This window comes from Ursus americanus, chromosome 3 (assembly GCF_024610735.1).
Source record: "Ursus americanus isolate L20-20 chromosome 3, mUrsAme1.1.p, whole genome shotgun sequence".
NCBI lineage: Eukaryota > Metazoa > Chordata > Mammalia > Carnivora > Ursidae > Ursus > Ursus americanus.
Window position 1 is genome coordinate 85,425,539 of NC_142129.1, and position 25,456 is coordinate 85,450,994.

Consider the following 25,456-nt stretch of genomic DNA (forward strand, 5'->3'; position numbering starts at 1 on the left):
GGCTGCCCGCTGAGCCCTGGCGGAGCGGGAACTCCAGCGCTAGGGAGCCTCGCGAGCAGGCTGTGTCACAAACCCAGGGGCAGAGACTGCCTCCAAACAGCAGTTGCCGAGATGGAAATAATCCATACTGAGAACCCTCAGGCCTTTACGGAGCTCTTCGCTGCTAAGGGAGTAGAAATTACATCATCTCCTGCTCCATTTACTGGTTTGCCGTTGGTAATGAGTTTGGAGCCACCAGAGAACTGAGCAAGGGCTGCTTGGGTGGCAGCCTTTCTGCCCCGGGCACTCTAAGCTGTGAGCCTTGAGCCCCAACCAAGCCGTGGGGGAGGCGGGTACAGGGTGGATGCAGGAGGACCTGGGACAGCGATCCCGGCCGAGCCAGGAGGTACCACCGGGGTGGCCACCAGGGGGGCCAGCCAGGTTCCACCAAAGGCAACGGAGTGCATTTGGCCTATGGCTGGAGAGGCGGCCTTTCTATCCTCTTCCAGCCCACCTGCTGGTCTGAGTGTGAGTTACCCACTGTTTTCAAACAAACGCTGTCCAGGAGGGTGGGCTGGAGAGGCTGCCCCCGGGATTATTAAATCTCTGGCTGATGCCCAGAAAGATGGCAGCCATTCTCCTGGGATGGGCGTGCTGCTGTTCCTTTCTACCTCATTCTTGTTACAGCCACACTGTTTGTGAGCAAGAGTTCTTCTTCTTATTTTCTTTTTTAAGATTTTATTTATGTATTTGAGAGACAGCATGAGCAGGGGGAGAGGCAGAGGGAGAGGGAGAAGCAGACTCCCCATGGAGCAGGGAGCCTGATGCGGGGCTCCATCCCAGGAGCCCAGGATCATGACCTGAGCTGAAGGCAGACGCTTGACCGACTGAGCCACCCAGGTGTCCCACAAGAGTTCTTCTGTGCCCATGAGATCTCTGGTGTAGTTATGGCCCATATCATATCACTGACCTGGCTCTGGTGTGTCAGAAACACAGCTGATACCTGAGGCATGGATGTTGGAGGAAATGATGGAATACAGTTTTCTTCTAAACCCTTATCTCATTCTCTTTTCTTTCTTTTCCCCCAATCCTTGTATCAAATCACATTTAGGCAACATCAACAGTCATTTCACCTTCTCTCCCAACGCTGGGTCCAACATTACAAGCCTGCTCCTCGCGACACGCTTCGACTATGCCGGTGGGCTTGACAAGATCTGGGACTACAAACTACTTGTCTACATAACTGATGACAACTTGCTGTCTGGCAGGAAGAAAGCTCAGGCTCACGTTGAAACAGGGACGGTGACACTGAGTATTAGAGTCATTCCTCACCCCACCACAATTGTCACCACAACCCCCAGGGTAAGGGCTTTGGGACCTGGTCTCCCCAGATACCTCCCTTGTGATGTACATCGATGGAGCCCCTTAACCCAGGAGAAATATGGGATGGGCTGAAAAGAGTTGAGGGGTTAGGATGTTGCCAGGAAAGCTAACTAGGGGCTGGACTGAAGTAGTCACTGGGTGGTAGACAAAGGTCTGAGTGAGACCTTGGATTTGGGGAACCACGAACTTTTCCTATGCTGCTAAAGAAGAATGTGCATTTCTGCACCGACTTGTGACAGGTCAGGTACTGAGCACATATGGTGCTTGTGGCACAGGAGCCAACCTGGACATGGGGCCAGCAGCTACCTTTACAACCCCCTTAGGAGCCTTTGCAAGTCAATGTCCATAAAGGCAGGTAGCTGCTTTTATGCTCTTCTCCACTTCTTTTGAAGAATCCCTATGCATCACTCTGTACCCTACTTCCTACCCCCAATCCAAAAAATTCACTGGTTCCATCTACAAATATTGATTGAATACCTATAATATGCCAAGCTCTTTGGTGAACAAGCCAAAAATGATCTCTGCTGTCGTGGAGCTTCTAGTAGGTCAGTGGTCCCCAGACCATCAGCAACCACATCACCTGGAAACCTGTTAGAAATGCAAATTCGTAGGCTCACCCCAGAATATTGAAGTTGTGATGACCATGACCTCTAGGGAAAGATATTGGAACCCGGAGTCCCCAGCCATATCCCCAGAACTACTGGCTCAGAAGCTCTGGGAGTGGGACCCAGCAATCTGTGTTTTTAATAAGCCAGCAAGGGGATTCTGATGTGCTCTAAAGTTGGAGAGCTGCTGATCTAGAGAGCGAGACAGATGACAGGTATCTAAATTCACGCATTAACTTCAGATCGTAGTAGATAGTAAGAAGCAAACAAGCAAGTGCCCTAATCAGACCAGGGTGATGAAGGAAGGACGAGGCTTGGAGTCTGTCAATGGGATTATCTTCCCTTGGAGGGACTGGCTTATATTTGTGCTCTTTTGTCCCCTTCCTTCCTGCTCCTAAGGAAAATTGTGCCCTTAGTAGGCAGCCCCACACGTGCAGTGAGCTGGAGGAGAAGTCACCAGAACCTTAGCTACCTGTGACAGGTGGTCAAATTTTGCTTGTCAGAGTCCTACCACGCGCTGGTGGGTGCTCATCTCCCGTGTGCTGGAGTCAATATTACCCCAATGAACAGAGGCACAAGATAATCTTAAGAGGCTTTCTGTTGTGGTAGGAGCCAGTAGGCTCCCTTGAGTAAGGAGCTGCCACCCTTCTAGGGCTTACATGACCCGACGGTGACATCTCCGGCCCCTGAATCTCCATACCTTGTTTGGTATCTGTCTCCCTCTCTAGGAAGCAAACGCCAAGCTTGAGGTTCCACGGCGCTATCAGCCCTGTGTGATCTGGCAGAGTCGCTTGTAGCCAGGGAGCACTGCACAGCCTACAAAGTGTTAAAAAGAACAACTTTCGTGGCACATGCCTTCCCAGTGAGAGACAATGGCTATATTCGTCCCAGGGTTATGCCATGATTTGGCAGGGAAAAAAGCCAATGGGATTTTTAGTGTTTGGGAAGGGGAAGAAAGAGAGTAAAAATAGGCCTGGAGTTGCTTTTCAGTTCCCTAAATTTTCTGGGTTTTGATCTCCTGGGTGCTTGGAAAGACTATAAATAAGGTGATGGGTTGAAGCAGCAAGAAATGTGAGCACATGGCTGCCCCGGTGTACAAAGCAAGAACAAAGAGCAGAACCAACACTTGACCTGAGAGAGTGCTGATGTCAAAAATGGCTCCCAAACCACCCTCCACTCACCTGCCCCCCTCTGTCATTCAAGCCCAGGGTCATCTACCAGGTCCTAAGAAAGAACATTTACTCTCCATCAGCGTGGTATGTGCCTTTTGTCATCACTTTGGGCTCCATATTGCTTCTGGGCCTCCTGGTGTCCCTGTTTGTCCTGTTGGCCAAAGCCATCCACAGACACTGTCTCCACAAGACTGGGAAGCACCAGAAACTTCCGTAAGTTGTCAGTGGGCTGGGCCCTTTCCATCACTTCCTTTAGGACATCGTTTCCAGTGATGTCAGGAGAGGGAATGAAAGGAATTAGGATTTCTCTCCAGTGTAGAGAGGGAGCCTGGAGTGAAGGAAGGAGAAGTGGGTGGGGGGAAGGAATCCCAGCTCCCCTCAGTCCTGGTACCCTCTTCATCACCTGCTGGGCCAGGAAATGGCTCCTTTGGTTTTCCCGGGCACCTGCCCTGTCCTTGATACATTCCCTATGAAACTGGGGCTTCATCCTCCGGTGACCCTGCCCTAGATAAACGCTTCAGGAAAAAAAAGCCTGGTTGTGAGTAGTGATAGAATATGCTGTGCTGGTATTTGTAGAATATTTAAAGGATGGGGTGGAATTAGAGGAAGCACAGAAAACTGATAAGGGAATTAAGCTTTTGGCTCCAGTGACTCACTGGGCTTTTGTGTGACTAAATCATCATTGTTCTTTTGCATGTGACCCCAATCTCTCACTCTCCAGGGCTGGAAGCAGAAGCCTGTTTCCCCTCCCTCCAGTTCCCTCCTGCTCACTCACGTGCCTCTCACCATGTACTCCGTGGAGTGTCTTTTACTGGCTGAAGTGAGACACCAGAGTGAAATGGAGAGAGCGCTTCATTGTTCCAAGCTTCCCCAAGACCCAGTTTCTTGAGTCTCAGAGGCTCCCACCATGACAGCATGATGGTTCTGAGCCTGGGCTTTGGAGAGAGACAAGGCCTGGTTCGGATCTGGGCTCACCGTGTTCTATATGGCCTTAGACAGGTGGCGACCTCTGGGAATGTCAATTCCTTATTTGAAAAGTAAACAATCAAATGAGCAAAGGCAAAGCAAGCACTTAGCACTGTTCCCCATGTTGAGTCAACCCTTCATATAGGGCTTGTTGAGTCTTGTTGCATTATTTTTTGTGGCTGAGTCCTAGTGAGCTCAGAATTCTAGATTCCAAGCTTAGTTCTATGCTCAAGTATCTTGGGATGTTGGAACCTGAGTTTTGGCACCACGAGGGAGTGACGAGACTTCATATACCTTTTAAAGGTATTCTGAAGATGAACTAGTACTGTCAAATAATTTAAAATCGATGGATGAAGAAAGCCTGTACAAAAGTAGAAGGCATTAGCATAAGGATGTGCATTGCATTTTGCCATATTTATCGGGGAAGTTTGTTGCTATTGGCAACCTTGACTTCAAGGTAAGAAATCCTCGAGCATCTGCTGAAATTAAAAGAGGCATTTTTGTTTGGGCTCTACTCACAAATGGATTTGGAAGAAAAAATTGGCTCCAATAGAGTGACGCTTAAGCTTGTAGGGATGGTGGTGCTCCGTAATGGGGTTTAGAAGTCCGTAAAGGAAGGCATCCACTAGACACTGCAGCCGCCTAGCCCTTTATGGTTCAGTGCACCTTGAACCCGACTGCCTTAACTTACAGCCTAAATATTAACCATTTCCAACATGGTTGACTTAAAAAAGAAAAACTAGCCATTAATACAGACTCAGGCCTGGCCTCTCTGGAAATTAGGTGTACCATATGGCAGCCAACATTTGCACAACGGCAAAGAATAAAATTAGAGTCACAGAATTACGGAACCCAAGGTTATCATGGGAAGGGGCTTGGCCTCCAAATCCAGGTCTTCCTGTTAAAGGAAAACTGGGTTTCACTGCCAGCCCTTGAAGCTTCCTGCTCTGAGCCAAGCCTTCTGCTCAAGCTGACTACTGGGGAGAAAGAGGAGGCAGGAAGAATTGCCAGGCCCGCTGGTCATGCCCTCACCTGTGCTGTCAGAGAAAATACATTCCCTCAAGTTCTCTAAGGCAACAGTTTCAAACTTAGCACACTCCCAGAACCTCTTTAGTCCCACACCAGCAGTGATGGAGCTGCTCCGTTTGGAGCAGGGGTGGGAGCCCAGCCTTCATTTTAGTCCCCATGCGTGGCCCCTCTTTTAATCAATCCCTGAATCCCAAGGAACACAGTTGACCAAAGGCCCTAAGTTATCGTGTGTGAACCAGAGCAGAACACTCTCAGGTTAATTCCTGTCCTTCTCTTGTTTTTCCCCATAGGGTGAAGAAAGGAGGTATGTACCATGCCTATCCCCTTTGTTTGTGGCTGTTGTGGTTGGGTTTTGCTTGCTCTCTTGTACTAAATAAAAGGGTTCCAACTCAGCAGAGAATCAGGGTGCAGTTCTGTCTCGGTGTGTTTCCAGTCGCGGCTTCTGCGGCTAAAATGACGCAGAGGTCAGCTGTAGCCGGAGAAAGAGAAGGGCAGGGCAGGGCACATGGCGCCATTAGGGCGCTCGGATCTCTCCTCTGAGTCCTGCCTGTTCCCTACCCAGACTTGCCTCCAGCTGGCTGAACTGAGGCACCTAGAGGTCTGCTCCCCGCCAAGGGCGCCAGGAGGGAAGAACTCCCCATGAGAGAAACACAGACAGTATCTACTTTCTGTGGCACGTGGAGGGGTGGGACTGCTCCCGAGGACAGCTGAGGCTCTGTATTGGACAGATGCCTCTTTTGCAAGAACAAATGACACTTTATTCTCAGATTGTAATGGATTTGATCATTTTCACAAGTTATTTGGGTCAGGCGAGTCGGAAAGGGGGGCGGGGTGCAGTCAGATGGGTGGGGAGAGCTGGGGCACTGGTGAGTTGAGCAAGTTTCCATCTGAATAACAATGCCAAGCCCAAGGGGACGTCAGCACCCACCCTGAAAGTTGCTGCCTCGAGGGGAAGACAGGCTATGGGGAGAGACAGGACAGAGAATTGGAAAGTGTGTTTAAGATTTTATTTATTTATTTGAGAGAGAGACAGCATGAGAGGGAGTAGGGTCAGAGGGAGAAGCAGACTCCGCACTGAGCAGGGAGCCTGATGTGGGACTCAATCCTAGGACTCCAGGATCATGACCTGAGCAAAAGGCAGTTGCTTAACTGACTGAGCCACCCAGCACCCAAAAAAGATTGCTTTAATCACTCAATCCATAGCCATGCGAGTCTGACATGCACAAGGCACTAAGCGGGGTTAGAAATTTGATTATAATGGTTATTGATCATATCAAGTGAAATGATTCTAATGAGGTCTTCACAGACGGTCACCCACCCTAGTTACTTTTTAAAAAGGGCATAGGGAATGGATGCAAAGAAAATGGCACATTACAAACAAAGGTATCAACTGGATCTTTCTTATCTTTCAGTAAAAAGCTAATTTCCCAGGTCCAGTAATAGCAATAAATTGGGAAAAGAGTAACACTTAAAAAAACTTCTGTATATTATTATTATGTGTGTGCATGTACGTGTGTGTGTGTGTGTGTGTATTTTTCTGAGAAGGTAGAAAACTGTCAATAAACATTTCTACAGAGAGAGAATTCTTGTTGTGTCAGCAATACTAAGTTCAAAGCCTGTTTAAGAGAAATCCCATCGCGGAGGTAGGATTTTAAGGTCAATTTGGTGTCCAAGGAGCTTCACTTCTATCTGTTCTGTTCCCTGCAGAAATGAAGACTACAAAGACAGAGGTTTTGGTGGTAAGTGTGGTGGCCGCGGGGCATGTGGCTTGGGTGGCGTGTGGTGGGCCTATCCCGTCCCCTCTCAGGCAGACCCTGCCACAGCCTCATGGGAGTGTTTATCATTCAGGGAGATGCTTGCATTTGGCCACTGGAACAGATTGCTGTGTGACGAGCTCCTGATAGAATTTGTTCCCTCCACTGAACATGTCTGCTGATATATTTGCAGAAGAAGTGGATTTCATAAATATTGAATAGTGGCGTTTATTATCTACACCAGCTCTCTAGGAGAGTGGGTTGGAGGGAGAAGGGCTTAAAGACCAGAACTCGAGCCTCAGCTTTCGGTGGGACTTATTTTTTCTTTGCTGTTTCACAACCTTGCAGAGAAGCGAGGAAGACAGGTCACCTCTTGGGCCAGGGGTGGGCTCTGCACACTTGGCAGACTCCCTCAGCCTCTTTGAGCCTTAGATTCCTCATCTGTAAAATGGGAGTAAGAACACCTGCCCTGGGGTCGCAGGTGGGGAACTACCTTGAGAACTGTTAAGAGTCACACAGATGCCAAGTGTAACAAGATAGCTGGAGAGTCTCCCCGCCGCCCCCCTTATCTCCTTTTTTTTCTTTACTGCACCTGATCTGCCTCCTGGGAAGTGACAGAACTTGAAGGTGACCCCTCCCCATCTCCCTCACCCCCTGATAGTAAGAGTCTGTGATGATCCAAGACCCACCAATCGGGGGAATGATATGCACAATGACGAACACAAGGCCGGGCTCCAGAACTTCTGCTTCAGGTCCGTCACCTAAGTGCTTATCCAGACGGGCCTGTCTACACTCAGGAGGAAGAGGGGATCTCTTATCTCCTTAGTCGTAGTGTCTAAGGCAAGAACCCCCCGTGATGCCACTCAGAGAGCACCTCAGAAGTATGTACTATTAAATTAATCAATTAAATAAGTAAATCCCCATGACCATGAAAAGCGCAGCTGCTGAGCTGTTGGAATGGATAAAACCCATCTGGTCTCCATTTCCTCTGTCGTGGGAGTTGGGGAGCCGTGGGCCAGTGCGTAGACGATGGCTGGTGTGATGTGAACCGGTGCCGGAGGGACCCCCTAGACTCCAAACACTATCCTCATCAGCGAGCTAAAGAAGGGCACCTCTGGAGGGCACCTTGTGAGACAGGGGGTGTTCCTTGGGGACAGAGCTCAGGTCCCGGAGGGTGGCACAGAGAGCAGGGGAAGGAGGGGAGGTGGAGCACAGGACGTAGGGAAGGCAGGCCAGGCCCAGATGCGACCCTGTGTTGGCCTAGGCAAGGGGACACAGCCAGAGCCCATGGGTGGGAGCACGTGAGTGCCACTCTCTGCCTGCCTTGCCCACCGGCCTGACAGGGGGTCTCAGCCAAGGTCGTGTGGCATTTCTGCTCTTCTTTCTGTGCGGCTTACACAGCATTCACTCGGGATGCTTTCCTGCCTCCCAAGCTGGGTTAGCTGTCCTCCTGGCCCTCCTGCGGCCCCCGAGCACGCCAGCGTCCCTCGGTCCGCCTCACCACTCTATGCCGTGCACCTGTTGGCGGGGCTCTCACTGCCTGCAGACTTTGTGCAGGCAGCCCCCGCGCCTGCCGTGCTCCCTGCCATGCCCCCAGCATCTAGCACGGTGCCTAGCGAGTAGACAAGGGTCAAGAAGGCCCTGGGTAAGGAACGCAGCCCGTTGTGAGGAGGAGAAGCCTGGCCCGTGGCAGGTGTGTCAGGATTGTGCCTGAAGCTGTCTCTTTCCCCCCCTCAGGAAACGATTCACATGAACTCTGTCTTTGACGGAGAAGCCATCGACCCAGGTAATTAAGGGGCAATGCCATCCATCCAAAGGTGTTTTTCCTTTTCCAGGCGGGTAGACTCATAGAGGACCCTATGCCAGGTCCTGCCCTTAACTCAGTTTGTGCCTTCATCTGAATATGTGGCCTGGCCCTTCCTGCCGCTGTCCCGCGGGACGGCACCCCGAGCGGGCAGACGCTCAAGCCTCGGGCCACACGTGAGGCCCCGGCGCATTTCCACCGAAGGCCTCGGCCCTCGCTAGGCGCCCTTCCTAAATCCCAAGCCGGCTCAGGGGATTGGTGAATCCTGCCTGCTCTTTGGAGCGCAACCTCCCCCCGCCGTCCTTTCCGAATGCTGCTCACACCGTCCTGTGGGTAGTGAGCGCGGTGGAGAAATGGCAGGCTTGGCTCCCTTCTTCCCCTCGATCGGGGCCAAGAATTTCTTCTTGGTCGGCGAGATGAACATAAGGTAAAGCTGGCCTCCAGAGCTCCCCTCACCCCCATGAAATCAGCTCCAAATTTAGCTCCTTTACACACATCCCTCCACTTACAAAGGCTCAATTATAGATGTGAATAAAGGGAAGGAAACCAAACTCGGGAGGCAAGTGTGCTGGCTGCCTGCCACCCTCACATGCAATCGACTCGGTCCTTCTCGGAAGGATGGCTCCTCTCCAGGAGAGGCTGCTGCTGCTGCTGGAATTAAATTTCCCTCTATTATTAGGTACTTGTTACCATAATGTGCCCACATTAGCATAAGTGCTGGTGGGATCTTCTGCCGAGAGCCACTCATGCCGCAGGGAAACGGCAGGAGCGGGGCATCGCCTGGGACTCCATCTTCTGGGGCAAAAGCCAGGGAGGACCAAGGCTGTGATCCACATTTATGTGCTTGAGAGAAGGAAACAAGGAAGAAATGAGCCAACTGCACTAACGGGAACAAACACACCAATTAGTGCTGGCCGCTGACACAGTCAAGATGGCTCCCTCGCGCCGTCTCCACAGAGGCCCGACTCCCTGTCCGCGTCTCCGAATCTCCGCTAACCTAACCGAAATTAAAGTCAGAGTCCTTTCCTCCTTCCTCGGTGACTTTCTTCTTGTGTCTGGGATGCAGGGGGTTTTTAAAACAAGCCCATCAGGGGTGCCTGGGTGGCTCCGTCAGTTAAGCGTCTGCCTTCGGCTCAGGTCCTGATCTCAGGGTCGTGGGATCAAATCCCACTTTGGGTTCCCTGCTCAGCGGGAAGTCTGCTTCTCCCCCCACCCCACCCCCCAGCTTGGGCTCTCTTGCTCGCTCTCTCTCTCTCAAAAAAATAAATAAAATCTTTAAAAAAAAATCAGAACATAATGGGTAACCCCATTAGAAACTGAACCAAATTTATCCAAAGCCAATATGTAATTCAAGACTTCTGTAGCTTTTTAATCTTGCAACCGAGAGCCTGTCCTAAGCCTTTCTATCCAGGGGGGCATGATATTTGCATGTGATTTGCATGATACCTGTGTGGCCGGAGCCCTGTAGCTCAGAGAAAGGGCAGGCTGGGGAAGATGGTGCCATTCACCAGCCTGCTTCCTCTCTCCATGACTCACCCCTCCTAGGGCCTTTCCTCTTTCCCTGGGGGTAAGAACGGAGCGGGGTGGAGATGGGAGAGGCGAGCATTTGAATTCCCTCATTTATATGGCGATTGTGTATTTTTTTCCCCTAGTTACTGGGGCAGTATATGAATTCAACTCAAACACAGGAGCCAGAAAATGGAAAGATCCCTCAACCCAAATGCCAAGATGGAAAGAGCCCGGCCCCCAGAGAGCTGCTCCGAGTAGAGCTGTCACTGGGGAAGGGACCAGGCCACCAAGGAGCACCGGTGAGCAAGACGGGCTGAGCAGCAAAGCGCTGGCTGAGGACACAAGCCCTGGTTCCAGAAACCAGGATGGCAAGCTGGGTACCCCAAAGAGCAGAAACCCAGCCCTCACGAGCTGGGCTTCCCCCAAACCGCACCCGGGAAAGTAACAGGTATCTGGGTGCGGGCCCCACAGTGCAGCACGTGGGAGGGGCCTTGAGTATCCCTGGGACACTGCCTCGCCCTATTCCCTTGAGGGCAGGGGTGGAAGCACCAGGGTGAAAACATGGGTTGAAGGACTTGGAGAGCCAGGGCCCCAAACGGGAGAAGTTTCTCTTGGGTCTCTGTCCTCCGATCAGATGAACCGTTAACTTTTGGATGTGGAATCATGTTTCTTCCTCGTGCTGACTGCTGGGAAGCTCCGTAGGAAGTGCTCAGGACTTCCTGATATAAATACTGAGGGCTCCCCTCATAGCGGGTTTCATCCAGATCCCCTGCCCTTAGTGTAGCACCGCTCCGATTTCTTCCCTGATGAACACACTCAAAGCCACACACCTTTGTAAGTCCCCTCAAATCTTTCAAAAGAAGCAGAGCAGTGAAAAAAAAATGGATGAATACATAATGAGTTATTCATCTGGGAAGAAGAAAACACAACGGACACCTTCTTGTATTCTTTTTTCAGGGAGGTATAACTTACATTCTATCAAGTGCACAGATCTAAGCTATTCCACTCATCATAGGCTCCCCTCCGAGGCAGCCACTATTCTGATCTTTATCATCACAGATTAGTTTTTGCCTTTTCTGAATTTCATATAAACACAATCACACAGAAATGTTCTTTTGTGTCTGGCTTTTTTTTTTTAAGATGTAGTTATTCTAGAGAGAGAGAAAGAGGTGGGGAGGGGCAGAGAGAGAGAGAGAATCTCAAGCAGACTCCCCACGGAGCTCAGATCTGGACTCGGGGCTCGATCCCACAACCTTGAGATCATGATGGGCCGAAACCAAGAGTTGATGCTTATCCGACTGAGCCACCTAGGCCCCTCTATGTGTGGCTTCTTTTTCTCAGCAATATGCCTCAGTGTATTTGTCCATTTGCACTTGGGTGGCTGCTTCGGTATTTTACTATTATAAATCCCATCGCTATGAACTTTCTCGTGCAGGTTTTTTGCTGAGCACAAAACCCTGTTTCTTCTGAGCATATTCTTAAGAGTAGAACTGTCAGAGCCATTGGTGGGATCGGCCAAGAATCCCAAAGTTGGTGGCTCTGATGTACAACTCCACCAGCAGTGACGGACAGTTCCAGTTGCTTTACTTCCTTGCCCACACTTGGTGTTGTCAGTCCTTTCCATCTTAGCCATCCTGGTTAAAATTTCTCTTGAAATGAAGTCACTCTTTCTCAAAGCTCAAACAGCACCCACCTTACCACCTCCCTGCCTGTTCCTCCCCTACCTCCTGCCGCTGGAGGGAACCACAGGACCCAGAGCGGAGATACAGTGGAAAGCGCTAACCAACCAAACAATTGGGACTTTCCCCAGTGGGCGTGAACAGTACGGAAAATAAACGGTAGCATGACGGAGCAGAAAATGGAACTTTCTAGTGTGTGCCTAGCGGAGGCTGAGCGGGTCTTGCTCTAGCTCTATGTCCTGCCCGCCCCCACCCCCCGCCCCCAGCTGCTACGTTCCTAGTCCAGTAACCACAAGAAAGGCCCAGGCGAGAGTCTATTAGAGCAGCAAACCCCCTTCTCGGTTGGGGAGCCAGCTGAGAACTCCCCAGGCCCACAATTCTGCAAATGCAGAACTTTGAGGGAGCAGCTGTGTGTTTATTGTGTGCCTGTGCGCCAGTGTGACTTCTCAAGAGAAAGAAACGTTTAAAAAATGCCCTGTCCTGGCCTAGAGCAGGCGTGATTTATTAATAAGGGTTGGTTGCCAGGGAACTCCCTTGAATGGATTTAAATTTTGCAAAAGGAGGCAGAGCTGTTCATTTGTGGAGGTTAAAGTGGGTGAAGTGGCTGATTACCCATTTAAGACTCCACAAGTCTGTGGAGCCCTGAGTAAGACGCCTTCCTCAGAAGCTCTCAGCCTCAATGCAAGTAAAATGAGGCTCAGGGAAGGCTGAAGGGGGACCTAATAACTGTTTATGAGCCCATTAAGGATGATTAAAAGGAGAGCAGCGAGCAGCTGTTCCCCCTTCTCCAGTGATGACAGGGCAAGGGGGAATTGGGCTTCTCGGCCAGAAGAGATTTAAGTCAGACACAGGGAGGGACTTCCTGAAGGCTGGGGTCTGTTCAAGGGGCTCAGTTTCTTCCCACGATGGGAGCCCGGAGGAAGCCAAGACAGGGGGGCAGGAGCGGCATGAGGTGAGACGTTCTTTGGCCAAGAGAAAATCTGCTTTTTCCTTTGCATATTTAGCTCCCGGGTGAGAGGAAAGCAGAACTCTGAGGTCCAGGGCTGAGGCCATTTGTTTTCTAACATTTACCAGGTTTGGGGGAAAAAAACTTATCTGAATAAAAGAAAGCCAGGGAGTGCTATGGATCTTGTGAAAATTTTCTCACATTTCCCTTTCAAGGCCTTAAACACATATGGACTTCTGCAGCTAATGTTGAGTTGCCTGCCTCTGAGTCATAAAATTGGGACAGAGACGTTCAGGGATTAGACCACAGAGGGACCCATAATTGTTGAGGGATTTGAAACCACGTGGTGAATTCCAGAGTTCAAGCTCTCCGTGGTGCTCCGTGGGAAGCGTGAACAGAAACCGGGCAGGGACACTCACTCCTCAGAGCCCTCTTTCGCATCTGTACTTCTATCGTTTGCCTTTTTTTTATGTAATGTGCGTTGTGATGGCTGAGAAAACCAAAGCGACAAAATGAGTGAATATTGAAAACAATCCCTATTGAAACGTGGCGTTTCTCATTTCAAACTTAATGTGCGTGTTTGTAACTCCCATTCATTCAATAAATATTTATGGAGCATCTACTGTATGCCAGGTGTTGATTCAGGAGTAAACACAGCTGCCCCACATCCCTGCCCTTGAGGGGCTTACGTTCCATCTGCCACTCTGACCTTAGCCTGCTGATAAGCACCCCCCAAAGATTCTGCTCCCTGTACCATCCTGGACTATTCGTTTCTTGGTTCCTCGAGTGTGTGTGTTTAAGATTTATTTATTTGAGCGACAGACAGAGAGAGCGAGAGTGTGGGAGCAGGAGGACGGGCAGAGGGAGAGTGAAAGAGAGAATCCCAAGCAGACTCCATGCTGAGCACCGAGCCTGACTCGGGGCTCGATCTCACGACCCTGAGATCATGCCCTGAGCTGAAACCAAGGGTCAGGATGCTTAACTGACTGAGCCACCCAGGTGCCCCCGGCCTAGAGGGTTCTGTCTGAAAGATAAATTAACTCAAACCTTTCTGGAAGAACAGGTAACTCAGAACTATTTAAATATTTCTGTAAAAGACTTCAAGGGGAGCCCTTGTCAGAAAATAATTAAGATGTGTGAGTAGGGGGCCCCAGCCATGGGCTGTCAGGCCAGCATACATGTCCGAATGGCAGCGCTGAGCCAGGGGGGATTTCGTGCGTGGAAAATGGAAGTATCCCGGGGCCAGTTAGACACCTGATCCGGACCTCAGGGGAAAAAAAGGTCAAACATAGGAGGGGTGGGGGGATGGGCAGAGACTCAGACCCCCAAGACTTTCCTGTGTGTCACCTGTTTTGGGGGTGAGAGGCAGCTTCTGCTCTAAAAGGGAATAAATAATCCAACTGAGAAGATCACCATCTCCTTAAAAACACAAGCAGCTACCACACGGGCACGTTGTGGGGACTGAATGAGCCTCACCGGCGGTCCGTGCTGGAGAAAGCAGGGGTGGCCCCAGCAGTCTCCGAGGATAATGCAGGACCTAGAACCCGTGGGACCTTAAAGGTAGAGAGGAGTTCAAACTGGGAGAGAAGAGAAGCTCCGAGCAAAGGCGAAAGCACTGGGAATCCCGGTCTTCGATCCACGCTCAGCCGCCGCGTGTGCTGTGTAAGCTGAGTAACCACAGCCCACCAGAGCCTCCGTTGTGCAGCGAGCGCTCAGCGAACATTCGCACAGTGGGACTGAACTCTGCACGCTTGCTCTGGGCTTGCTCCCCAGGCCACGCGGCACAGCCACGGCGTTTCCGATGAGATCCGGACCCGGACGAACACTAGGACAGTCAACAGCAAACAGCCACCGCGTGCCTGCGAGGCACCAGATGCTATTTCAGGCTCTGGGGATAGAGCAGTAAATAAAACAGTGTTCTTACCGTGTATATCCTCGTGAAGGACGAGAGACTGAATGTACACACGAACAACGCTCGGACCGTGGATAAAAACAGAACTCTGACCCACCACCTGCAGGAAACCAAGGCCTGATCCACAAGGAGCGGCCCAGGAGGCTGGCCTTTTGTAACTCAGGCTCGCCGGAAGCCAAGTCGCTCTCTTTAGTCTCAGTCTAGGACGGTGAGCGATAACTTCTGTAACAGGCTGCCCGGAATGGCCAGGGCCTGATGAATTACTGAAGCTTCCCTAACTTGATGTCCACTTCCAACTGAGGTCCGACCACAGAAAGCCAGGTATCACTCCCCACCAATCGCAGAAGATGCGCCCCCTCCAGTGAGCCTGCTTACGGCCTCCCCACGCCGGCAGCCTCCCCACGCCCGCAGCCTCGGGTCAGACCATACCTGAAGCCCTCCCTTTGTTCCACCTACAGCTTTCCCGCTCCTCTGCCTGCCTTTGAGTCTCTGCTAGAATTCGAGTGGCCTGGCGGACTACCTTGCTGGAGTGAGCTATGAACAAGTCGTAGCTTTTGCTCTTCTCATAGGGTTGGTCTTCGTTTATTTCCACAGGAATGATAGACAAATGGATTCTACACATTACATATGTGTATCTGTAGACACATAATCCACATGTATATGCATGAAGTGTTGATGGTGGCAAATGCCACTGAGAAGAATGAACAGGGTCAGGGTTACGGAGGGAGGGGACGGCCACGTGAACGAGGGTGCTCAAGGAGCGCCCCCACGGTAAGTGAGGTGAGAAGCAGTGGCTGCAAGTGGGGAAAGAGCCACGCAGGGAGCTGGGAAGAGCCTCCAGGCTGGAAATACAAAGGCAGGGGCAAGTCGAGGATCGGTAAGAAGAACAGGGTGATGAGCATAAAGACTGCAGGTGACTGCAGAGGGGTGTTTGTGGGGGAGGGAGCATGTATCTGTGGGGACAGGCTGGGAATGTGTGTCTGTGGGCGTGTATGGGGAGGGGTCGGGGGATCGTATAATCATCACGTAGGGTTTTGGGGACGCTAGTAAGGACTTTGGTTCTTACTCCAAGTATGATGGGAGCCCTTGCAGGGCTTTCAGGGGTGATACCATTTATGTTTTAAAAGCATCTCTCTTGGGGGTGCCTGCGTGGCATAGTTTGTTAAGCGGCGGACTCTTGGTTTCGGCTCAGGTGGTGATCTCTGGGCCGTGGGATTGAGCCCCGAGGTGGGCTCTGGGGGCGTATCTGCTTGTCCCTCTCCCTCCCCCTCCCAGCTTAAATAAATAAATAAATAAATAAATAAATAAATAAATAAATCTTGAAAAAAAAGGCATCTCTCTGCTGATTTGAGAATAGACATATGGGGGGCAGGGAACAGGGCTGGAAGTAGACCAATGAAGTGGCTATTGGATTAATCCAGATATGAATGTCGGTAGCTTGGTCCAGGGTGGCAGAGGTGGGGGATGGTGGGTATAAGGAAACTTCTTGAACGAGTGTCTCAGATAGGAAGGAAGTTCTGAGTTCTCTCAGGCCCTATTCCATATTAGAGAAAAGGGCCACAGCAGGGGTTAGTGGAAACTACCAGCCATTTCAGAGAACACTGAACAGTTCCTCCCAAATGTAACTGCCCCCATGCCTCATCTGTGACATCTGTCACTACCAGGGGATGGTGGTCATGTGTGTGTTGGGGAAGTAAAGAGAACCCCTCAGCATTTCTGCTGCACTGAACTTCCTGTCAATATTCCAAACAGGCTTGGAGGAAACAGGAAACATGCATAGATTTTCTAGGTCTGGAGTCAGTGCCCTGCCACGGGAGAGGTTACAGGCACCTCATTCAGCCCAAGCACTGCATTACATTTGCTCCCAGTCTAAAAAGTACAGTAGTCCCCTCATCCATGGGGGGTACATTCCAAGACACCCCACCCCGTGGATGACTGAAATGGCAGATAGTACCAAACGTTATTTGTACTATATTTTTCCTATACATTCATAAAGTTTATGATGAAGTTTAATTTATAAAAGAGGCATAGTAAGAGATTACTAACGATAAGTAATAATAAAACAGGACAATTATATCAATATGCACATCAATAAAAATTAGGTGAATGTGGTCTCTCTCTCTCAAAATATCGTATTGTCCTGTACTCACCCTTCTGCTTGTGATGATGAGAGATGATGATGTGAATGGCATGGGCACTGTGACACTGAGGTACCACCGACCTTCTGGCAACATGCCAGAAGGAGGATCATTGCTTCTGGACCGTAGTCAACCGCAGGTAATGAAAATCTCTGAAAGCGAAATCACAGATAAGGGTTGACCACTGTCCAGTTCTGATTAAACACCTTTCCCCAGGAGACCTGAGTTGTAGGAAAAAAATGTTCCCTGGGACTCCCCAAAGGGTCTAAGCTCTTAGGAAACCTGTCTGCTTAGAGGGGAAAAAGGCAGATGAGTGTGTCCAGGAAAACTGAAGCCTTATGATCAGGTCTGGGGAGACGGTCCTACCTTAAAATGGTATTTCCTACTGTCCCCATGAGCACAAACTGTAATTATCAGTCCTGATTTGGAGTTTGGAAAACATGATCCTTGTAAATCTTAAGACCAAAGCAAAGCACGCTTAGGAGCTTTTTTCTTCCTATGTGTTTCCTGCTGGGTGGGGCTGGCCCAGTGCTTGGAGGCGAGCCTCCTGCTGCCCCCACGCTGAGCCCCAGCATCCCCGCAGCTCTTTGATTTCTGTGGTGTTGAGAAAACGCGGAGGCAGCCCTAGCCCCTTCAGAGCCAGGCAGGGCTGAGGGAGGGAAGCTGGTTAATCTGATTTATAGGCAAGGCTCTCTAGCCCTCCCCGCACTGCCCATCTCGTTTCTCCTTCCACAGTAAGAGCACACTCCAGCTGGCATGCGAAACTGTCCCTTTTTTTTTTCGGTAACCATTTTATTATCCATATTGTGATTTAATTCACATCCCATAAAATTCAGTGGGTTTTTAGTATATTCACAAAGTGGTATGACCACCAGCACTACCTAATTCTAAAATAGTTTCATCTTCCTCCAAATAAATCCCAGTCCCATACGCGGTCATTCCCCGTCCCCAGGCCCTGGTACCTACGAATCCATCTGTCTCCATGGATTTGCCTATTCTGGACGTTCCACGGAAATAGAATCCTAGAGTATTTGTCCTTTTGTGTCTTGGCTTATTTCATTGGACATAACGTTACCAAGATCCGTTTCGGCTGCAGCAGGCACCGCACTTCTTTCCCAGCCATGGCCGAGGGACGTTCTCCCGGGGGAGCACATGGCGCTGTGCTTATCCATTCATCAGCTGCTGGATCCAGCTGTGTGCGCCTCGCGGCTATTATGAATGATGCTGCAATGGACGTTCACGTGCAAGTACTTTTGCAGGCCTAGGTTCTAATTTCTCTTGGACTGTCTCTAAGAGTGGACTTGCTGGGTCATGTGCTAATTCTGTATCTTTCTGAGAACCTGCCAGAGTGTTCCAAAGGGGCTGTACCATTTTGCCTTCTCAGCACCAAGGCATGAGGGTTTTCCAAATTTGTCAAAGAAAGCGAGGCACCCTCAGTCTAGGCCGTGGTGTGGGGCATTCGGCCCTTCCCAGATCCTGGGCAGGAGGAGTCTAAGCGTGCTCTGGAATGTGGGTTGACCTCACCGAGCTTCTCCGTGGCGGCTTCCTCTGCACCCCCGGGGGGTCTGCAGCTATCTCTCTACCAACCTCAGGACGGGACCGTGTGTCTAAGATGTGCTGGGCACTGCTTTGCGGCTGGTCCCGTCCCCTGCATTTTACAGAGGAGAAAGCTGAGGGCTGGAGAGATGAGGGGACTTGCCCAGAGGTCACAGAACCAGGACAGGAACCTGGGGGTTCCTGGGGGTGCCTGCTCCGAGCCTGAGTGGGAAGAGTTCAGTGATGCCCCTTGATTTGCATTCCGGTGGGAAAAGGTGTCAGATGACTGAACACTCTGGTGGATCCTCTGACCGAATAACTCTTTTCCTTGAAAGTCCAAGGCTTCTTTTGGCTGCAGAAATCAAGCTGTCACAGGTACAGTGTCAACACCAGCTTCTGGACCAGGACATACACCCCCAGAGTGTCTGTCCTCTTCTGCCTGCCTTGGGTTGGGATCTGAAATGGCCACTGGCCTCCCAGAGTCCTGCCAAGCTCAGAGCACTCAGCGTTGGGCGGCATAAAAGGCAGTCTACTCTTTCCTCCGTTCTGTACACATTCCCGACCTGTCTGCGGCTCAATGAGACAGGCTCATCTTGGCTCTGAGTATTCCAGGGCCTTCCAAAGACAGTCAATCAAGATCTGGGTCACTCAGAATGAGCCCCCTCTTCCAAAGGCGGATGGATGGGGCTGCAGTTACTAATCTGGACCAGCAGGGGCTCTTTTTACCATTTAGCTTCTTCCTCCAGTAGTCTAGAAACGCCTCCGGTAAAAGACCCGGCTCTGCCTTCTTTCCACCTTTCCCCCAAGCTCTCCAGGGTGTGTAGCCTCAGGGCCTGCAGAGCTGCCACAGGGCACCCACAGTCGGGATTCTGCCGTGTGGTCACCCACGAAACCCCACAGCAGCAGTGTGGTAGCTGGAAGCCAGGGAGTGGTGTACCAAACCTTCGGGAGGGGGGAGGGAGGGGCGGCTCCGCCCACAAGTGGCCTTTTCCCAGAAGGCCCCAGGACCTCGATCAGGGCATTTTGCCAAGCAAGCTACTGCTATTGACCAAGACAGCTCCCAGCTGGGCTCAGAACAACTTCATCACTGTTGACATGAGTAGAGAGGGTTAGAATCAGCCGCGGTGCTTGGCATCTCTGACCAAGTGCCCCCAGATTTTGTTTCCTTAACACACCATCTTACCACAGGTTCAGGAGAACGAGGGCCTAAGTTCTGTACCTTTGGCTGAGTGTGTGCTAACGCGTCTGCATAAGTGTCCATGCAATAATAATTAAAATCACTTTGCATTTATAGAATGCTTGCAGTGTGCAAGATCTCACGGGGCCCTTTGTACTTATAATTTTATTTAATGGATGCATCAGGAGGTACTATCTAATTTACCTCTGAAGAATGGAAACTCAGAAAGCTCTCACAGCTAAGGAAGGCCAGAGGTCTCACGGTTTAGCAAGTGGCAGAGGGAGGTGGGGGGGTCTGAAAGCAGGGGTGGCTTCCAACCCCTTTACGCCAGGACTAGGGTCCGAAACTCACAGTAAGATATCTTTGCGTCTTGTTGCTCCCATTCCAACACTGCCTTAATTTTGTGGCTGCTTTGGAGAAAAGGGGCAAGGCCAGGGGTAAAATCAAAAGGGGAAGGGGAAGGTGGAATGTGAGCATGGAATTTGCAAGCTAGTTGATGTGGGAGCTGGTGTGCGTGCCTTGAAATTCACCAGGACAAGGCTTCTAGCATGAGGCCCTTTGCACAGAGCCCCTGAGGGCTCATTAGTGTCACTGGGCACCGGGAGAGAAAGATAAAAAGAGGAGTGAAGAGGCAGAAAGGGAGGGGGAGAGCAAGGCTGAGGCCAGGGTTGTTCACAGGAGGAACCGGGAAGGAGTGGCACTGTAGCTGGTGGTCCAAAGACCCTTGCCAGGGGGGCCCCAGCCTGGGGGGCTGGGAGAGCAAGCACAGTCTTCATGTTCTCAAGCAGGGCCAACAAAGGGCAGCTGAATCGCAGGATTTCTCAAGAAATAAAAATTCCTAGCACACCCCTGGGGCCTCGCGGAGGAAAACTGACAACGTGTTGATTGAAAACAGACCAAGCTCAACTGTGCCCGCGGCGTGAGGCCCGGCTCTCGCGGGTTCACAGCGACACCTAGCGGTCCTCGTGGGCACCTGCCGCCTCCGTGGGACCGGCCAGGCCTCTGGTCAGAGGAAAGTATTTGGGGTCTAGAGCAAACATTTCCCCTTTTCACTTGCTCTCAAAGCCCGTATTTTGCTTTGTGGAACATTTCAATACTCTGAGGGGAGTTCCACACACCGCCAGGGTGGAGGGCCAGTTATGTGTATCCAGGTGACTGCACTGGCTGGGTTTTCTCAGGTGGTCATTATTTGCTCCAAGTTTACACTTTTCATTTATTATAAAATTAAATATATTTAATGGTGAGAACTTTGAAAGACTTTTACACAAAGGAATGATCTGATCAGAGACATTTCTTTGTTAGACTCTGTGTTTGGAAAGCATAATGACTATACTCCTATATTATTATTATTATTATTATTATTATTATTATTATTTTCTTTTTAAATTTTAGACGGGGAGAGAGAAGGGTCCAGGGGCAGAAGGAGAGGGAGGGAGAGAGAGAATCTTAAGCAAACTCCACGCCCAGGGCAGACCCCGACTCAGGGCTTGATCTCAGAACCCTGAGATCGTGACCTGAGCCGAAATCAAGAGTCAGACGCTCAGCTGACAGAGCCACCCAGGTGCCCCTATGTGCCTGTATTATTAAGTCAAAGACCTCAGCTTCTGAAGTGACCCTGATCAATAAGTCTGTAAAAATGAAAACCATGTCTCTCTTTCTGGATAATGGTGCTTGAACATTTTCATTCTCATCCTTGCCTCACGTTGCTGCAGTTAAGCTTTGGCGAGATACTTGTCTGAAGTGTCCCTGGAGGCCGCGTACATCCAGGGTCAGTACAATAGTACAATGCCTGGCACATAGTTGATACTCAAAATCTATATATATTTTTAAGTTTAATTAAGTAATCTCCACGCCTGTTGTGGGGCTCGAACTCACAACCCTGAGATCAAGAGTCGCTAGCTCCACCAACTGAGCCAGTCAGGCGCCCCTCAAAAATCTTCTTAATTTAATCACTTGAGCTCCTAAGAGCAGTGGGGAGCCACAGGAAGGAGGTCAGATAACCCAGTCCCCTGGGAAGTGCTGCTGTAGGATTCCAAACTTTGAAGGACATTTATCACATGGGGAAGGCCTTGCCAGGGAGCCCCCTCCTGGCAACCCGTTTCTTACCAATGGCTGGGGATGGTCTGTGGTGAAACAGTGGCCCAGTGTGGCATTCGTAGAGTTCTGGAACAAGGCCTGTTAAATGTCTGTGGGCTGGCACTCCTGGGAAGGCTCCGCGTGGCCATGCTTTGCAGGCACCTTCAGAAGCCCCACTGAAGACTCTCCTCTTGAAGAAGAAATCTCAGCATTAGTGATGCAATCTGGCTGGGAAGGAAACACTCCCCCAAGCTAAATTTTCTCCAAATTGCATTGGCCAAACTGCTTGCGTTAACGGCCTTCCATTGGTTGCAAAGATCAGAGACTCACAGATTTATTGGCAGGACACATGCGGAAATAAAGAGTCTTGACCCCGTGACTTGATCTCTCCGGAACCCAGAAGACATATAAGCCCCGACTGTTTGAAGTGTGGCCTCGTGGATGTGGGTCATATTGGTGCCAGTCCGGCATCATTTGAACAGCCTTTCTAACTTAGGAAAGTAGGCCGTGTTTCAGGCATTACTTCACCGGGGTGGAGATCAGAACTCAGTTTCCCAGACTCACTCTGCAGCTAGGACACGGGCTCTGCCAACTGGCCGTAGCAACACGAAACTTCAATCAGGAAGAATGAAGAGCGAGGAAGCCGCTGCGGCACGGGCTTGCGTCTTGGCGACAGAGCGGAGCGCGGCAGTGGACGTGCAGCCCCTGGAGGCAGCGGGGACAGAGACGCTCCCAGGAGCCTGCGACAGGGGTGGTGGGCTCGAGCCTGTGCCCGGACGAGTGGGCAGTGGGGTATTGTTCGTGGCAGAGCCTCAAGCCCCATTCTCTGACTCTGCTGGAGATTCTGGGAGCCACTAATATCCTTTAACATATTTTTTTCTGTTTAAACAAACCAGAGTGGATTCTTTTTGTAGGTAAGAACCTAATAAACCCGTTATTAATAAACCCAAAATATTGTTTATCCTCCCTCACGGAACTGGGAACAGAAAGTCATTGAGCATTGGCTATAGGAGGTTAACGTCAGGAGTTCAAGGCTCATGACTCTGGAGAGATTGAGCTCAGCCATTTTGTTTGGGGCTAAGGTGGCATCTGTTGTCACTGCCTGTTCAACATCCATCCCTCCAGTAACAACCATTTTCTGTAGTAGGCTCTGTGCTCCGGTAGGATGACGTCATTCCCTAGCGCGGAGCTGGACACGTGATCCAACCCAGGCCAATCAGAGCGCTGCTTTTCCCTGGTCCCAGTGATTGGTTCAGAAATCAATCCGTGTCCCAAGGTGGACCACTGAGAGCTGTCCGTGGGACGTAGGTAATACTTGTAGGCATTACTCTTTGCCTACTGAGGCTGCTCAGCGGGAAGGAGGGAAGCATGAAGTATGAAGTCAATGTTGGCTACCTTTTTTTTTTAATTTTTTTTATTACATTATGTTAGTCACCATACAGTACAATGTTGACCACCTTGTCAAGTGTGGGAAGAGCCTACCAACCAAAGCAGAGAGCCAACTGGAGGAAAGCGGAGTAAGAGAGAAGGGGTAACTCCTAATTTTGCACATGTGGATCCAGGACTAAAGTCAGTTCTGTCTTTACGTTTTTCAATTATATGAGCCATCTAGTTCCTTCAAAAGTTCATTTGAGTTGAATTTCTGTCACTTGAAACCAAAAGAGCCCTAATACAGTGGTGCACGTTCAAATACTAGAATTTTTGTCAAGTCTTTAAAGGAATTAAATCCCATCCCCACTTGTCATCCCATTCACTTGGTTACTCTTCAAGCCTTCAGATGTATTTTATTTGAGGATAAGTATTATGGCCCCAACTGCTGTCTTCTATACTCAACAGGACCAAACTTGCACACCTGTGCAAAACACAACTCCATTGCACACTTTGTCATTATGCTCCAGCTCTTCCCTCCAAAGCACCCACTTGGGGTTCTCCATTCTGCCTGAAGCACTCCTCTCAACATCCTGTCTGACAAACACTGTTTAACAATATACATCTTCAGTTGCAACAAAAGGTACATCCTCCACCTTGTGCACAATGTGGTCGCCACCTGTGAGGGTACATTGCCAGCCCGCGCAGGGAGACATCTGTGTTAGAACTGGTCCTGGTGCTCCCCGGCATCAGGGTGACTTGGTGACTGCACTCCTCACTCACCTCTTCTAAGTGTTCCTTCATGATTCGTGTCCTGCTACCAGCCGGCTCATTTTCTCTTTATTTCCAAAATCAATTCCCTAAGAGAGAAAGATATAATTTGGTTGATCTACTTGCTAATTCTCTCATTTGGGTAGGGTCAGTTGACATGGGCTTCATCAAACAATACCAGCCAGTTCCCCATGGGTGGCACGTCCTGGGCAAGGCATCCACTCCTGTTCAATCACATTTGGCAAAGAGACGGTCACGTGGTAAAAACAATCAAACATTGGATCAGGAACAGCTGGGGACAATTCCCTCCTTGGGCGCTACGACTGGGGCAGTTTTTCTTAGCCAGGAATCATGGGTATGATAGCTTCCATGATCGATGTGTCTGGTACCTTCTCCTATCCTAAAATCGTGATGGTGATTGGAGTGGGATGTTCCTAATAATTGTCAAGGGTTGGCTGCACCTTGAACACCTCTGTTCTCCCTGCATCACGCTTACTGGCTATCTCTGTGAATGTTATCCATTTTTATTTTCCTATAAGCCAAAGGCTGCCTGGGCTCATGCTCTTTGAGGGACTCTGCGGAGAGAAGGATTACTGAGCATCATTTTAATACTCCTTTTCCCTGACACAGAGCACCCAGCTGCCACCTGGTTTATTCTGGAGTGTTGTGTCAACTCTCTAAATGCCAACTCCGGAGCCTCCAGCTACAAGCCTAAGTGCTTTCAAAAAACCAGGAGGGAGGTGCCTGGCTGGTTCAGTTGGTGGAGCAGTGGAACGTGTGATTGTTGATCTCAGGGCTGTAAGTTCAAGCCCCACGTTGGGTGTAGAGAGTCCTTAAAAATAAAATATTTTTAAAAAATAACAACAACAACAACAAAGACACACAGAAAACTATAAAATAGGAGGTTCATACCTGGGAAGCCCCAGACCAGCCATGCATATGGTGTATTGGAAGCTCTGCCATTATCCCGCCGTGATTTTGTCAATCACCAGAATGCCTCCCTTCTTGATAGAATGACATAACCACCACGGTTGGCAGTGGCAGACAATCTGGTGAGGAGGTCCCTATTTCACCTAGCACAGTTCAGCTGGAGCGTTAAACTGGGAAAGCCACCTCTCTGCCTGGACTGACTTCTTCCCAGCCCTAAAAAGCTGTCCCTAAGGTCTAATTCCTCCTCAAAGGCTCCTAGAATCCTAGAGATAAATGACTTCTCAAACCTCAGTAGCTCATTTCTCCAAAGCTGCCAGGTCTTTGTTCGAGTTTTATTTATTTAACCCACCAAGTTCTGGTGACTCTTTTGACTTTGCTGCCAAACAGTGTCTCAAGACAGAACAAGATCTCTGGTCACATGAAGGCACCAAGCTGACCTGTCCCTACTCTGGGGAAGGCATAGTAGAGTGTCGACTCTGATAGTAGATACACAAATACTGGTGCTTTGTGACCTTGAGTAAAGTTATTTAACATCTTTGTGCTTCCATTTCAATGACGGTGATGATGATGATGGTGGTGATGATGATGATGATGTGATGACCATAGCGGCACCAGCCTGCCCCGTCGTGGGGTGTGTATATTAAACAAGATCATGTACATAATAAGCAGCCAAAATTCAGTTTTTTCTAGCTAGGTGGGGTTTCCTTGGGGAGCATCAGCCC

The 25,456-nt window shown here is 50.1% G+C and overlaps 1 protein-coding gene across 1 annotated transcript in view; it reads left to right on the forward strand.

Moving 5' to 3' along the window:
- The window catches only part of CDHR3 (cadherin related family member 3), a 49,634-nt gene extending 38,351 nt beyond the window's left edge, over window positions 1–11,283 (forward strand). The window contains exons 13-18 of the mRNA XM_045792188.2: window positions 1,091–1,341; window positions 3,171–3,352; window positions 5,425–5,438; window positions 6,842–6,873; window positions 8,626–8,674; window positions 10,345–11,283. Of these exons, the coding sequence (XP_045648144.2) occupies window positions 1,091–1,341; window positions 3,171–3,352; window positions 5,425–5,438; window positions 6,842–6,873; window positions 8,626–8,674; window positions 10,345–10,646 (830 nt within the window). The 3' untranslated portion in view covers window positions 10,647–11,283. The remainder of the gene's footprint in view (window positions 1–1,090; window positions 1,342–3,170; window positions 3,353–5,424; window positions 5,439–6,841; window positions 6,874–8,625; window positions 8,675–10,344) is intronic.
- The last annotated feature ends 14,173 nt before the right edge of the window (window positions 11,284–25,456 follow it).